At 48.8% G+C, this 13,197-nt stretch overlaps 1 protein-coding gene across 1 annotated transcript in view; it reads left to right on the forward strand.

Annotated features, from left to right (window-relative positions):
• The window catches only part of LOC141133429 (complement C3-like), a 731,058-nt gene that overhangs the window by 281,845 nt on the left and 436,016 nt on the right, over positions 1 to 13,197 (forward strand). Inside the window, exon 16 of the mRNA XM_073622815.1 lies at positions 3,099 to 3,173. Within this exon, the coding sequence (XP_073478916.1) occupies positions 3,099 to 3,173 (75 nt within the window). The remainder of the gene's footprint in view (positions 1 to 3,098; positions 3,174 to 13,197) is intronic.

Below are 13,197 nucleotides of genomic sequence, written 5' to 3' on the forward strand. Positions count from 1 at the left end.
ACCAGTATACCAACTTTTGTCCAGGAATAGAAAGCCCCAGCAGAGGGTGTAGGAATATTATTGTGGCTGGAGAAGATAGAAAAAGTTCCGTAGGTGGGAGAAGTAACTTGCTCCTAGCTTTTACAAAGTTGAGTTGGGATCGGCCCTTACATTGTGCTAAAAGCTGACCCGAACAGCATGAAGGACACTAAGATAGAATTGATCCCCATAGTCCCCAAGTGCATTGCACAATGTTCAAGTGAAAGTCCCAGTCAGTGTCTGTAACACCTACAATCCTCCATGATGTTATGACCCAAATGCTACTTGGGCAAGTACCCAACTACCCTCATCTCACCATCTGTTTCTGTGGGGGGAGCCAAAGACTAGATCCCTACAGAGAACCTGTATTCACACAAACACTACAAAATTGGCTAAATGGAAAGACAAGATCAAAGCTTTACTCTTGAAGCAGTAGGCACTGCTTTCCATGAATGAGTTTGACATGGGGTGTGCAAAGAGTACCAAACATACATGTTTGCAAAGAGACAAGCCATTCAGAGAGAGGTCTCAACAGAGCCTTAGACTTGAAATACCCGTGAGAGCAACTGGCCAAATTAAAGAGAACTTGGATCATTGGGGGGTCCAGATGTCCATATGCTTCTCTGATAGTAGTTGCCAGGAAGAATGTCTCCATTCAAATGTACATTGACTAAAGCACCCTCAATTGGATGACCATTCCAGACAGTATATCACCCCAAGAATAGAAGACACACTACAACGTCTGTCTGAGCTAAGTGGTTCAGCGTGTTGGACCTGAGTGGGTATCATCAGATTGCCAATCACCCTGAGGATAGGTGGAAGACCCTTTTATCTGCCTGTTGAGATACTTTGATTTAAACAGGATGCTAGATGGTGTCCCTGCAACCTTTCAGCTCCTGATAGAGTGGACTCTAGGAGACATGAATCCGATTAAGCTTTTGATGTATCTGGATAAAATAATTATCTTTAGAAAGATGCTGGAAAAAACATGAAGAACAGCTGGAGAAAAATGTTAAAAGTCACTTTGTGAAGATGGGTTGAAACTTTCCCTTGAGAAGTGTCAGTTCTGTCAGCCATCTGTCATTAGCACAGTAATTTTGTTACTGCTACTGAATAAGTAGCCTCTGGCCTCAAGAAAATGGAGGCTGTCACCTCTTGGCCAAGACCCTTAAATGTTATCTAATTTAGGTAATTTCTGGGATATCATTCCTAATACTGAAGATTCATGAAGGGATTCACAAAGATAGTCTGACCCCTGAAGGAACTTCTGAGAAATGAAGGAGAGGAAGATGGTTCAGAACAGCACAATCAGGTCAGACAGGCCAAAGGGCCTGAAAAGTCTCAAGAATCAATATAAGAGGAGTGGTTTGACCAGGGTGAGCAAGAGTTTCTCCAGTTAAAGAAGAGTCTAACCCTTGCCCCATCTTAGCCTATGCTGATGCCAGCAAATGATCAGTTGCAAATGATCCTGAAGACACATGTCAACTAATCCTTACTAAGAAGAATGAAGGTAGATTGTTGACAGAATTACATGATAACAATAGTCAACTGAGACTAGATAGGACCTTCAAACTAGTTAGAAATTCTTTCTACTGGCCTTGTATGGCCAAGATTGAGAGATTCCCACCTACACTGTATACAGAACAAGACCCTCCGGAGCTGCTCCAATAGGCTGTCTTCAAATGAAGGTCCCACTGAGTTTGTGTGCATTATCCTCTGTGCTTAGAGCCTGATACGAATGGGTAGCACTGCATAGCTGGATGCTGGGATGTGTGGCCGGTCTGCTCAAACCTGTCTCAAACAAGCTACCAACTTCATCGGCTTCCCCTCATCACTTTCTGCCATACCAACAACTGTATCAACTTATAATTGATATTAGGGATTCCATTTTTGCCTCCGTATACCACTCTGGCCGATACGCATCCGTGGAAATCGGGGGAAACACCCTCTGAATGAGGCTATTACTAATTGATATACATCCATATGCTTCTATGATGACCATGATGTTAAAGGGACAGCAACCCCACCAGCACTAATGCCCAATGTTATCTTAACTCCAGGTTTTTAATGCAACTTAACGAAACATAATAACAACCATTCCACCGCCCAGTACTATATGAATCCCCCTTTCTCTTCTCTTCAACACCCCTGAAGAAGGACTAAATACTGTATATCCAGAAACGCGTTGGGTGTGAAAAGAGTCTCTTCATATATTTACTCTGTGGTGACAGTAATGAATTTCCTGAATATGTTAATGTCTCATTAATACAATGTATATAATGTTTTAATATATTTTGTCTTCAAATAAAATTTTGTTCATTTTTAATACTTTGCTATACTCTTTCAATATATGTAATCTTTTAAAAGTGCCTTAAAAGTCCGCTTAGGGGAACCCCTCTCTATTTGTATCTGTTATTGGATGTGGCACTGTCTTTTCAAACCTAGGGTAGCCTGTCATCTCCCATTTCGATACAAGTGGGTAAGGGAACATCCTTGTTATGACTTCAACTCAGGGTTGCCTACCATCCGTATTTTTTATGGACAGTTTGCAAAAAATACCCTGATTCCTCTTATCTGTACAATTCCATTGGTGGGAGAAACTGTCCATGTAAATAAGGCTGTCTGCAGCTGCTTGTGACATACTAAAAAGGAGAAAGCAGAAGCTGCATCTGCTCCTCTTTACACCCCTATCTCTTGTGCTTGCCCACACTTTTAACTTGGTGTACAGTGCTGTCTCTGTAAAAGGCATTGCATGGCTAGGAGATTTGAAACACAGCACGCAGCTCTTCATTCTAGCTACCTGCGAATGTTCCCTCTCCTGCTGTGGGATAGGTGTGTGCAGCCAAGGTGGGGAATGCAGGAATGGGATGAGGACAGCTATGGGCAATAGGCTACGTTAGCCTCACCATGGAATGAGGAAGTGGAAGTAAGTACCGAGAGAAAAAGGTGCTTGCTACATCAGAAAAACTAAAATGTCAATGTGTATTAGAGAGAGGGCAGAGTAATGATTATGTAATGTTTTAAATGTGATTAAAGATCAGCTTTGAGTCACATGTAATTTATATCTATCTCCATTACAGAGCCTCTATGTGAATTACATGGAAAGCGGAAACGTCGTTCCACGGTCATGTTAATTGAACACAAAACAACAAAGGGTGAGTGACAGAAGCATCTTATTTATTTAACCACTTACGTTAGCTTCAAATATGAGATTTGAATATCCTTGAATTTGTCAGGAAATTGCAATATTTACTATGGTGAGTCTGTGAATCTTAAATAGGGAGCTCGATGTTCGGGTCAAACATAAGTTCGACTCGAACATCGGGTGTTCGCCCTTTTGCCGAAGAACTAACATTATGGGGCATTTGAGGAAAATTTGAGGGCTACAGAACGCCCCATAATGCACTGCGAGATGATTGGACAAAGCCTGCACCTGACCTGCATGCTTTGGCCAAACCCAACGCCCTCTGCTAAGAGAGCCATAATTGGCCAAAGGCAGGATGCCACGCCCCACACTATATAAGGCTGCCTACATGGCAACCCTGTGTGGTGTTGTTGGTGTTAATGGAGAGATAGTGTGATTTAGATTAAGCAGGCAGGTTATTCAGTTAGCTGCAGTGTATTTGATATATATATATTCACACACACATACATATATATATATATATACATACATATACACACACTCTGCAGTGTAGCCTAAATCTACAGTGCATTTCATGGTGTACTATTTCTAATACACTTCAGGCGGTGTCTATATATATATATATATATATATATATATATATATATATATATATAAATAAAAAACAAAGGCGCCTCTAAGTGCAGAAGAAAAGCAAATTTTAATGCCCCAACTGGGTTCAAAAACACTTACAGGATGGAAGATATGATCAGGCACATCATTAATATGGCTGCATAGGAAGGGGTCACGGTGGAAGAAAGCCTTCAGGGAGATGGATGTGGTTGTCACTTACAGCAGCGAGGTGAAACACTGGAAGCCGCTGTGAAGCCGGCGTCGTCAGCGGGGAGTGACGGCGTACCCGGAAGTGATGTCATCCACTGAGCGGCTCCGTAACCAGCCTGGACCGCAAACACACAGCCTTAGGGGGATGTGATGTCATAAAAGAGGGACACCTCTTGTGCCTGTGTGTATATACACACACACACACAGTCTTTTCCGTTTTCCTGGCCCACCTCACGTCAGCACACAACAGGATATACCAAAGCTAATATAGGGTGGGAAAGAACAAATTATGAGAGACACTAACATCTAAAGAAAAGCTGCTAAAGCCAGAAGAAATTGATCTCTCTAGTCCCAAACATGCTGGTCACTAGGGATGAGCTTCGAGTTTGAGTCAAACTCATGATCAACTCGAACATCGGCTGTTCACAAGTTCTCCGAACAGCGAACAATTTGGGGTGTTTGCAGCAAATTTGAAAGCCGCGGAACACCCTTTCAAAGTCTATGGGAGAAATCAAAAGTGCTAATTTTAAAGGCTTATATCCATGGTATTGTCATAAAAAGTGTTTGGGGACCTGGGTCCTGCCCCAGGGGACATGGATCAATGCAAAAAAAAAAGTTTTAAAAACGGCTGTTTTTTCGGGAGCAGTTATTTTAATAATGCTTAAAGTGAAACAATAAAAGTGTAATATTCTGTTAAATTTCGTACCTGGGGGGTATCTATAGTATGCCTGTAAAGGGGCGCATGTTTCCAGTGTTTAGAACAGTCTGACAGCAAAATGACATTTCAAAGGAAAAAAAGTCATTTAAAACTACTCGCGGCTATTAATGAATTGCCGGTCCCACAATACACATAAAAGTTTTATTTATTAAGTTTGATAAAAACGGCATGGGAATTCCCCACAGGGGAACCCTGAACCAAAATTAAAAAAAAAAATTACGTGGGGTGTCCCCCTAAATTCCATACCAAGCCCTTCAGGTCTGGTATGGATATTAAGGGGAACCCCGGGCATAATTAAAAAAAAAAAAAATTGGCGTGGGGTCCCCCTCAAAATCTATACCAGACCCTTATCCGAGCACCCTGGCAGGCCGCAGGAAAAGAGGGGGGGACGAGAGAGCGGCTACGGAATGGGTGACCCCGCCCCCCTCTGACGTCACGAGGAATGCACACAGGGAAGACCCTGTGCGTCAGAGGGGGGCGGGGTCACCGGATGGCCCCGCTCTTTGTTATTTAAGAACCGTCAGAAGAGGAGAAGCGTCACACAGCGGGAGTCTCCCATCATGGTGGATACGGAGCGGCCCGAGAATAAGAAAGGAAGGAGATGCCGCGGAGGAAGATGCCAGACAAGATGTTTTGGGAGGCTACCACAAAGCACCCTCCCATTGTTGAGGGCATGTGGCCTGGTACGGTTCAGGAGGAGGGGGGGCACTCTCTCTTCCCCCCTTCATTTCCTGCGGCCTGCCAGGTTGCGTGCTCGGATAAGGGTCTGGTTTGGATTTTTGGGGGGACCCCACGCCATTTTTTTTTATTTTGGCGCGGGGTTCCCCTTAAAATCTATACCAGACCTGAAGGGTCTGGTATAAATTTTGAGGGGGACCCCACGCCATTTTTTTTTTACATTTTGGTTCGGGGTTCCCCTGTAGGGAATTCCCATGATCTTTTTATCAATGAACTTTTATGTGTATTGTCGGACTGGCAATTCATTAATAGCCGCGAGTAGTTTTAAATGACTTTTTTTCCTTTGAAATGTCATTTTGCTGTCAGACTGTACTAAACATGGGAAACATGCGCCCCTTTACAGGCATACTATAGACACCCCCCAGGTAGGAAATTTAAAGGATTATTACACTTTTATTGTTTCACTTTAAGCACTCATAAAATCACTGCTACCGAAAAAACTGACGTTTTTAAAACTTTTTTTTGCATTGATCCATGTCCCCTGGGGCAGGACCCAGGTCCCCAAACACTTTTTATGACAATAACTTGCATATAAGCCTTTAAAATTAGCACTTTTGATTATTCATGTTCGTGTCCCATAGACTTTAACAGTGTTCGCGTGTTCAAACAAATTTTTTGCCTGTTCGCATGTTCTGGTGCGAACCGAACAGGGGGGTGTTCAGCTCATCCCTACTGGTCACATATTTCGTTTGTAAGGTTGAATGAAGGCGGCACCAGACCTTCAAGCTATCCCTTATCTATATCTTCCAAGCAATCCTGGCATAACTGCCTCAAAGGCTGTCACCTCTCTAGTCAAATAGGTTTGCAATTATTTCAGAGCAGAAAAGCTTACTTCCTGAATGCCACTGTAATCACCCTTGTAACCCAAGAGTGGATGACTCCTAAGAGCCTAATGGCTAAATGAAAGGAATTTTTTACACTTTCCTCCTTTGACCAAGTTTCCCTACTCCTCAGTTTTCTTGGAAACTGGATACCACTTTAAAATTGAACTTTGGAGATAGATGCGGTATCCCTATCTCTGTTAAAAAAGAAAAAGACACCAAAACGCCCTTGCTGGAAAGTGTTGCAATCTTCAACAGCCTTCCGTCTGAAGTAGTTATTGTCAGGAGAACTGGCTAAATCCTGCCGCTTTAACCTCCGCAACATCTCCAGAATTTGACCCTTCCTGACTAAAGACACCAGAAAGCAACTTATTCACTCCTTGATTATTTCCCGCCTTGACTACTGCAACTCTCACCTTAATGGCCGACCCTTAAGCAGGCTATCCCCCCTTCAGTCTATTATGAATTCTGCTGCTAGACTAATACACCTCACTAACCGATCTGTGACTGCTACTCCTCTCTACCATTCCCTTCACTGGCTTCCCCTTCCCCACAATTCAAAATGTTAACCATAATATACAAGGCCATTCACAACATCGCCCCCACCTACATCACCGACCTCAACTGCAGATATCACCCAAATCGTCCCCTCCGCTCCTCCCAGGACCTCCTGCTCTCTAGCTCCCTTGTTACCTCCTCCCATGCTCGTCTTCAGGACTTCTCCAGAGCCTCTCCCATCCTCTGTAACTCCCTGCCCCGGTATATCTGATCAGCCCCTACCCTGTCCACCTTTAGGAGATCCCTGAAAACTCATTTATTCAAGGAAGCCTATCCCACACCCACCTAACAACTGTCCCCGAGCCACCCCCATCAAATCATTCTCTGCAGCTATTACCTTTTGTACCACCACCCGCTCCCTTTAGAATGTAAGCTCAACGAGAAGGGCCCTCCTGTACATTTTGTTTTGAACTGTACTGTAATTGTGTTGTCCCCCCTATACATTGTAAAGCGGTGCGTAAACTGTTGGCCCTATATAAATCATGTATAATAATAATAATAATAATAATAATAATAATAACTAGTTTTGCCACACGGTACTTCAATGGAAATGAAACCTATTGGAGCAAAGGGTGCTCTCAGATCCAAGCCTAATGCCGCGTACACACGGTCGGACTTTCTATCCTACTTGGTCCGGCACACTTTCCGACGGACTTTGTCCGCCAGGTGCGCCGGACTTTAAAACGGACGGACTTGCCTACACACGCCGGGACTTTCCGGCGGGCTAGGTCCGCCCGTCTTTCCGACGGACTTTCGCCGGAGTTCCGGCGGACTTTCAGAATGAACGGACTTGCCCACACACGGACAAGTCCGTTCATTTTGAACGTGACTCAGGTGCGACGGGACTAGCAAAGGATGTCAATCTTGCCGCTTTTATCGTCAAGATTGACACCTTGCGAGCCCCGTTCCGAGCCTGGCCGGTCAGGAAAGGGGGTGGGGACGAGCGAGCGCCCCCCCCCCCTCCTGAACCGTACCAGGCCGCATGCCCTCAACATGGGGGGTGGGTGCTTTGGGGGAGGGGGGCGCCCGCGGGGCCCCCCCACCCCAAAGCACCTTGTCCCCATGTTGATGAGGACAAGGGCCTCTTCCCGACAACCCTGGCCGTTGGTTGTCGGGGTCTGCGGGCGGGGGGCTTATCGGAATCTGGGAGCCCCCTTTAATAAGGGGGCCCCCAGATCCCGGCCCCCCACCCTATGTGAATGAGTATGGGGTACATGGTACCCCTACCCATTCACCTAGGGAAAAAGTGTAAGTAATAAAACACACTACACAGGTTTTTAAAATATTTTATTAAACAGCTCCGGGGGGGATCTTCCTCCGGCTTCGGGGGTCTTCTTCCGGCTTCGGGGGTCCCTCCGCTTCATCTTCTCCCGGCGTCCGGTTGGTTCTTCTCCCGGTGTTCCAGTTCTTCGGCCGGCTCCTCTGCTGTCTTCAGGTAGCTCTCTTGCCAGCAGAGGTCCGGACTTCTGGGCTTCTGGGCTTCTTCTCTTCTCTTCTCTTCTCTTCTCTTCTCTTCTCTTCTCTTCTCTTCTCTTCTCTTCTCTTCTCTTCTCTTCTCTTCTCCAGATGTTGACACGACGCTCTCTCCGGCTGGACTGCTCTCCGAGGGCTGCGTTGTGACTTATATAGGCGGAGACCCCGCCCCCTTTTGATGTCACAGTCCCTGGGCATGCTGGGACTGTGACGTTTTAGGGGGCGTGGTCACTGGGTGATGTTGACCACGCCCCCTAAAACGTCACAGTCCCAGCATGCCCAGGGACTGTGACATCAAAAGGGGGCGGGGTCTCCGCCTATATAAGTCACAACGCAGCCCTCGGAGAGCAGTCCAGCCGGAGAGAGCGTCGTGTCAACATCTGGAGAAGAGAAGAGAAGAGAAGAGAAGAAGCCCAGAAGCCCAGAAGTCCGGACCTCTGCTGGCAAGAGAGCTACCTGAAGACAGCAGAGGAGCCGGCCGAAGAACTGGAACACCGGGAGAAGAACCAACCGGACGCCGGGAGAAGATGAAGCGGAGGGACCCCCGAAGCCGGAAGAAGACCCCCGAAGCCGGAGGAAGATCCCCCCGGAGCTGTTTAATAAAATATTTTAAAAACCTGTGTAGTGTGTTTTATTACTTACACTTTTTCCCTAGGTGAATGGGTAGGGGTATCATGTACCCCATACTCATTCACATAGGGTGGGGGGCCGGGATCTGGGGGCCCCCTTATTAAAGGGTGCTCCCGGATTCCGATAAGCCCCCCGCCCGCAGACCCCGACAACCAACGGCCAGGGTTGTCGGGAAGAGGCCCTTGTCCCCATCAACATGGGGACAAGGTGCTTTGGGGTGGGGGGGGCCCCGCGGGCGCCCCCCTCCCCCAAAGCACCCACCCCCCATGTTGAGGGCATGCGGCCTGGTACGGTTCAGGAGGGGGGGGGGGCGCTCGCTCGTCCCCACCCCCTTTCCTGACCGGCCAGGCTGCGTGCTCGGATCGGGGTCTGGTATGGATTTTAGGGGGGACCCCACGCCGTTTTTTCGGTGTAGGGGCTTCCCTTTATAATCCATACCAGACCTAAGGGCCTGGTATGCCCCGCGCTCGCCGCAATAGGAAAATGTGTTTTTCCTATTGCAGCGAGCGCGAGATGCAATACCCTGCCCTCGTGTCGTATCTGGTCCGTCGGACCAGCATACACACGAGCGGGCTTTCCGTCGGACCAGCACACACACGAGCGGACTTTCCGCCCGAAACTGAGTCCGGCGGAAAGATTTAGAACTTTCTTCAAATCTAGGTCCGGCGGGCTTTTGGGAAAAAGTCCGCCGGAAAAGTCCGCCGGCGCCTACACACGGGCGGATTGTCCGGCACACTCTGGTCCGCCGGACTAAGTATGCCGGAAAGTCCGACCGTGTGTATGCGGCATAATGCTGCGTACACACGGTCGGACTTTCCGGCATACTTGGTCCGGCGGACCAGAGTGTGCCGGACAATCCGCCCGTGTGTAGGCGCCGGTGGACTTTTCCGGCGGACTTTTTCCCAAAAGCCCGCTGGACCTAGATTTGAAGAAAGTTCTAAATCTTTCCGCCGGACTCAGTTTCGGGCGGAAAGTCCGCTCGTGTGTGTGCTGGTCCGACGGAAAGCCCGCTCGTGTGTATGCTGGTCCGACGGACCAGATACGACACGAGGGCAGGGTATTGCATCTCGCGCTCGCTGCAATAGGAAAAACACATTTTCCTATTGCGGCGAGCGCGGGGCATACCAGGCCCTTAGGTCTGGTATGGATTATAAAGGGAACCCCCTACGCCGAAAAAACGGCGTGGGGTCCCCCCTAAAATCCATACCAGACCCCGATCCGAGCACGCAGCCTGGCCGGTCAGGAAAGGGGGTGGGGACGAGCGAGCGCCCCCCCCCCCTCCTGAACCGTACCAGGCCGCATGCCCTCAACATGGGGGGTAGGTGCTTTGGGGGAGGGGGGCACCCTGCGGGGCCCCCCCCACCCCAAAGCACCTTGTCCCCATGTTGATGAGGACAAGGGCCTCTTCCCGACAACCCTGGCCGTTGGTTGTCGGGGACTGCGGGCGGGGGCTTATCGGAATCTGGGAGCCCCTTTAATAAGGGGGTCCCCAGATCCCGGCCCCCCACCCTATGTGAATGAGTATGGGGTACATGGTACCCCTACCCATTCACCTAGGGTAAAAGTGTAAGTAATAAAACACACTACACAGGTTTTTAAAATAGTTTATTAAACAGCTCCGGGGGATCTTCCTCCGGCTTCGGGGGTCCCTCCGCTTCATCTTCTCCCGGCGTCCGGTTGGTTCTTCTCCCGGTGTTCCAGTTCTTCGGCCGGCTCCTCTGCTGTCTTCAGGTAGCTCTCTTGCCAGCAGAGGTCCGGACTTCTGGGCTTCTGGGCTTCTGGGCTTCTTCTCTTCTCTTCTCTTCTCCAGATGTTGACACGACGCTCTCTCCGGCTGGACTGCTCTCCGAGGGCTGCGTTGTGACTTATATAGGCGGAGACCCCGCCCCCTTTTGATGTCACAGTCCCTGGGCATGCTGGGACTGTGACGTTTTAGGGGGCGTGGTCACTGGGTGATGTTGACCACGCCCCCTAAAACGTCACAGTCCCAGCATGCCCAGGGACTGTGACATCAAAAGGGGGCGGGGTCTCCGCCTATATAAGTCACAACGCAGCCCTAGGAGAGCAGTCCAGCCGGAGAGAGTGTCGTGTCAACATCTGGAGAAGAGAAGAAGCCCAGAAGCCCAGAAGCCCAGAAGTCCGGACCTCTGCTGGCAAGAGAGCTACCTGAAGACAGCAGAGGAGCCGGCCGAAGAACTGGAACACCGGGAGAAGAACCAACCGGACGCCGGGAGAAGATGAAGCGGAGGGACCCCCGAAGCCGGAGGAAGATCCCCCCCCCCGGAGCTGTTTAATAAACTATTTTAAAAACCTGTGTAGTGTGTTTTATTACTTACACTTTTTCCCTAGGTGAATGGGTAGGGGTACCATGTACCCCATACTCATTCACATAGGGCGGGGGGCCAGGATCTGGGGGCCCCCTTATTAAAGGGGCTCCCAGATTCCGATAAGCCCCCGCCCGCAGACCCCGACAACCAACGGCCAGGGTTGTCGGGAAGAGGCCCTTGTCCTCATCAACATGGGGACAAGGTGCTTTGGGGTGGGGGGGGGCCCCGCAGTTCGCCCCCCTCCCCCAAAGCACCCACCCCCCATGTTGAGGGCATGCGGCCTGGTACGGTTCAGGAGGTGGGGGGGCGCTCGCTCGTCCCCACCCCCTTTCCTGACCGGCCAGGCTGCGTGCTCGGATCGGGGTCTGGTATGGATTTTAGGGGGGACCCCACGCCGTTTTTTCGGCGTAGGGGGTTCCCTTTATAATCCATACCAGACCTAAGGGCCTGGTATGCCCCGCGACGGGGCTCGTAAGGTGTCAATCTCGCCGATAAAAGCGGCAAGATTGACATCCTTTTCTAGTCCCGTCGCATCTGAGTCACGTTCAAAATGAACGGACTTGTCCGTGTGTGGGCAAGTCCGTTCATTCTGAATGTCCGCCGGAACTCCGGCGAAAGTCCGTCGGAAAGACGGGCGGACCTAGCCCGCCGGAAAATCCCGGCGTGTGTGGGCAAGTCCGTCCGTTTTAAAGTCCGGCGCACCTGGCGGACAAAGTCCGTCGGAAAGTGTGCCGGACCAAGTAGGATAGAAAGTCCGACCGTGTGTACGCGGCATAAGTCCCACAGAGGGAATAAGGATTTCCCTCAAGGTCATATATATTGTCATCTGGAAGAAGCATCTGGTCACTGGCTTTTGCACCCATCTGCAGCCTGTGAAAAAATAAAGTAGAGATTCCTTAAATGGCGTTGTATGCCAGACCAACCTCTAGCACTGACTATGCAATGTCAAGGATATTGGCTAGAGCAGGGAACGCAGGAGAGAAAGCTTTGCTGAGCAAACAAAACAAAATTCTTTCATATGCTCTCCTATGTAGCATTCATGGATGATCTTCTGGTCACCAGGATCTGAACAACATCAGATGAGAATCCCTGCAACTCTAGTGTAGCATATTCCATAGCCAGGCTATTAAAAGTAGTCCAACTGGATTGGGGTGCTGTTACTGACCTTGCCATAGAAGATTTCATTTCAATAGAGACAAAAATCATTGTATGATGGAGTCTTTGCATTGGTATCCTGTTGCAAATATCAGAAGCTGCATGTTCAGTCGTGTTGAAGTCTCCCTGAGAACTACTGCTGGAATGCCCTATAGGGCCAATATTGACATAACCGAACCAATAATTAATTTTGCTTCCTTGGCAAGAAGACCAATTTTAACTGACCAAGAGGTTCTCTGCCCCACAAAAAGTTTCTTTGCAAGATGTAACAAGAAAAGACTTGGTGTCCCCTTGTCAGGCAATGTAGGTTACTACTGTCTTGTTGTCAACCTTACTCAGGCCCCCTCAAAGATCCTGAAAGGCTTGCAAAGCTAGAAAAGGCTTCCTTTCATTCAAGATACTTAGGGAGTCTGTGATTCACCGCTCTCCAAAGGCCTTGCACTTGTTTCTTCACACCTTGGACTCCCCAGCCCCAGAGACTGCCATCTGGCTTCAGAATCGTCCTATCTCCTGGGCTGAGAGGCATGCCTCCAAAAAAAGCACAGTGGCAATGTCTAAAATTCCAGTTCTTGCTGAATTTGTATGGGCCCAAAGATTTTCTGATCCATAGACAGCCCAGCTCATAGGATAAAGAAGGCAAAATAGAAATGTCCTCATGTGCCACCTGGCCCAAGGCACCACCACTGCCAACAAGATCTTTCAAAAAGATTCCTGGGGCTGTGCCAATTCTGTAAAAGGCACCTGAACTGGAAGTGACATCTGGCCACTGAAAATCTCACATGCCTCTGGTGA

Source organism: Aquarana catesbeiana, linkage group LG03 (assembly GCF_042186555.1).
Source record: "Aquarana catesbeiana isolate 2022-GZ linkage group LG03, ASM4218655v1, whole genome shotgun sequence".
NCBI classification, from domain to species: Eukaryota; Metazoa; Chordata; class Amphibia; order Anura; family Ranidae; genus Aquarana; species Aquarana catesbeiana.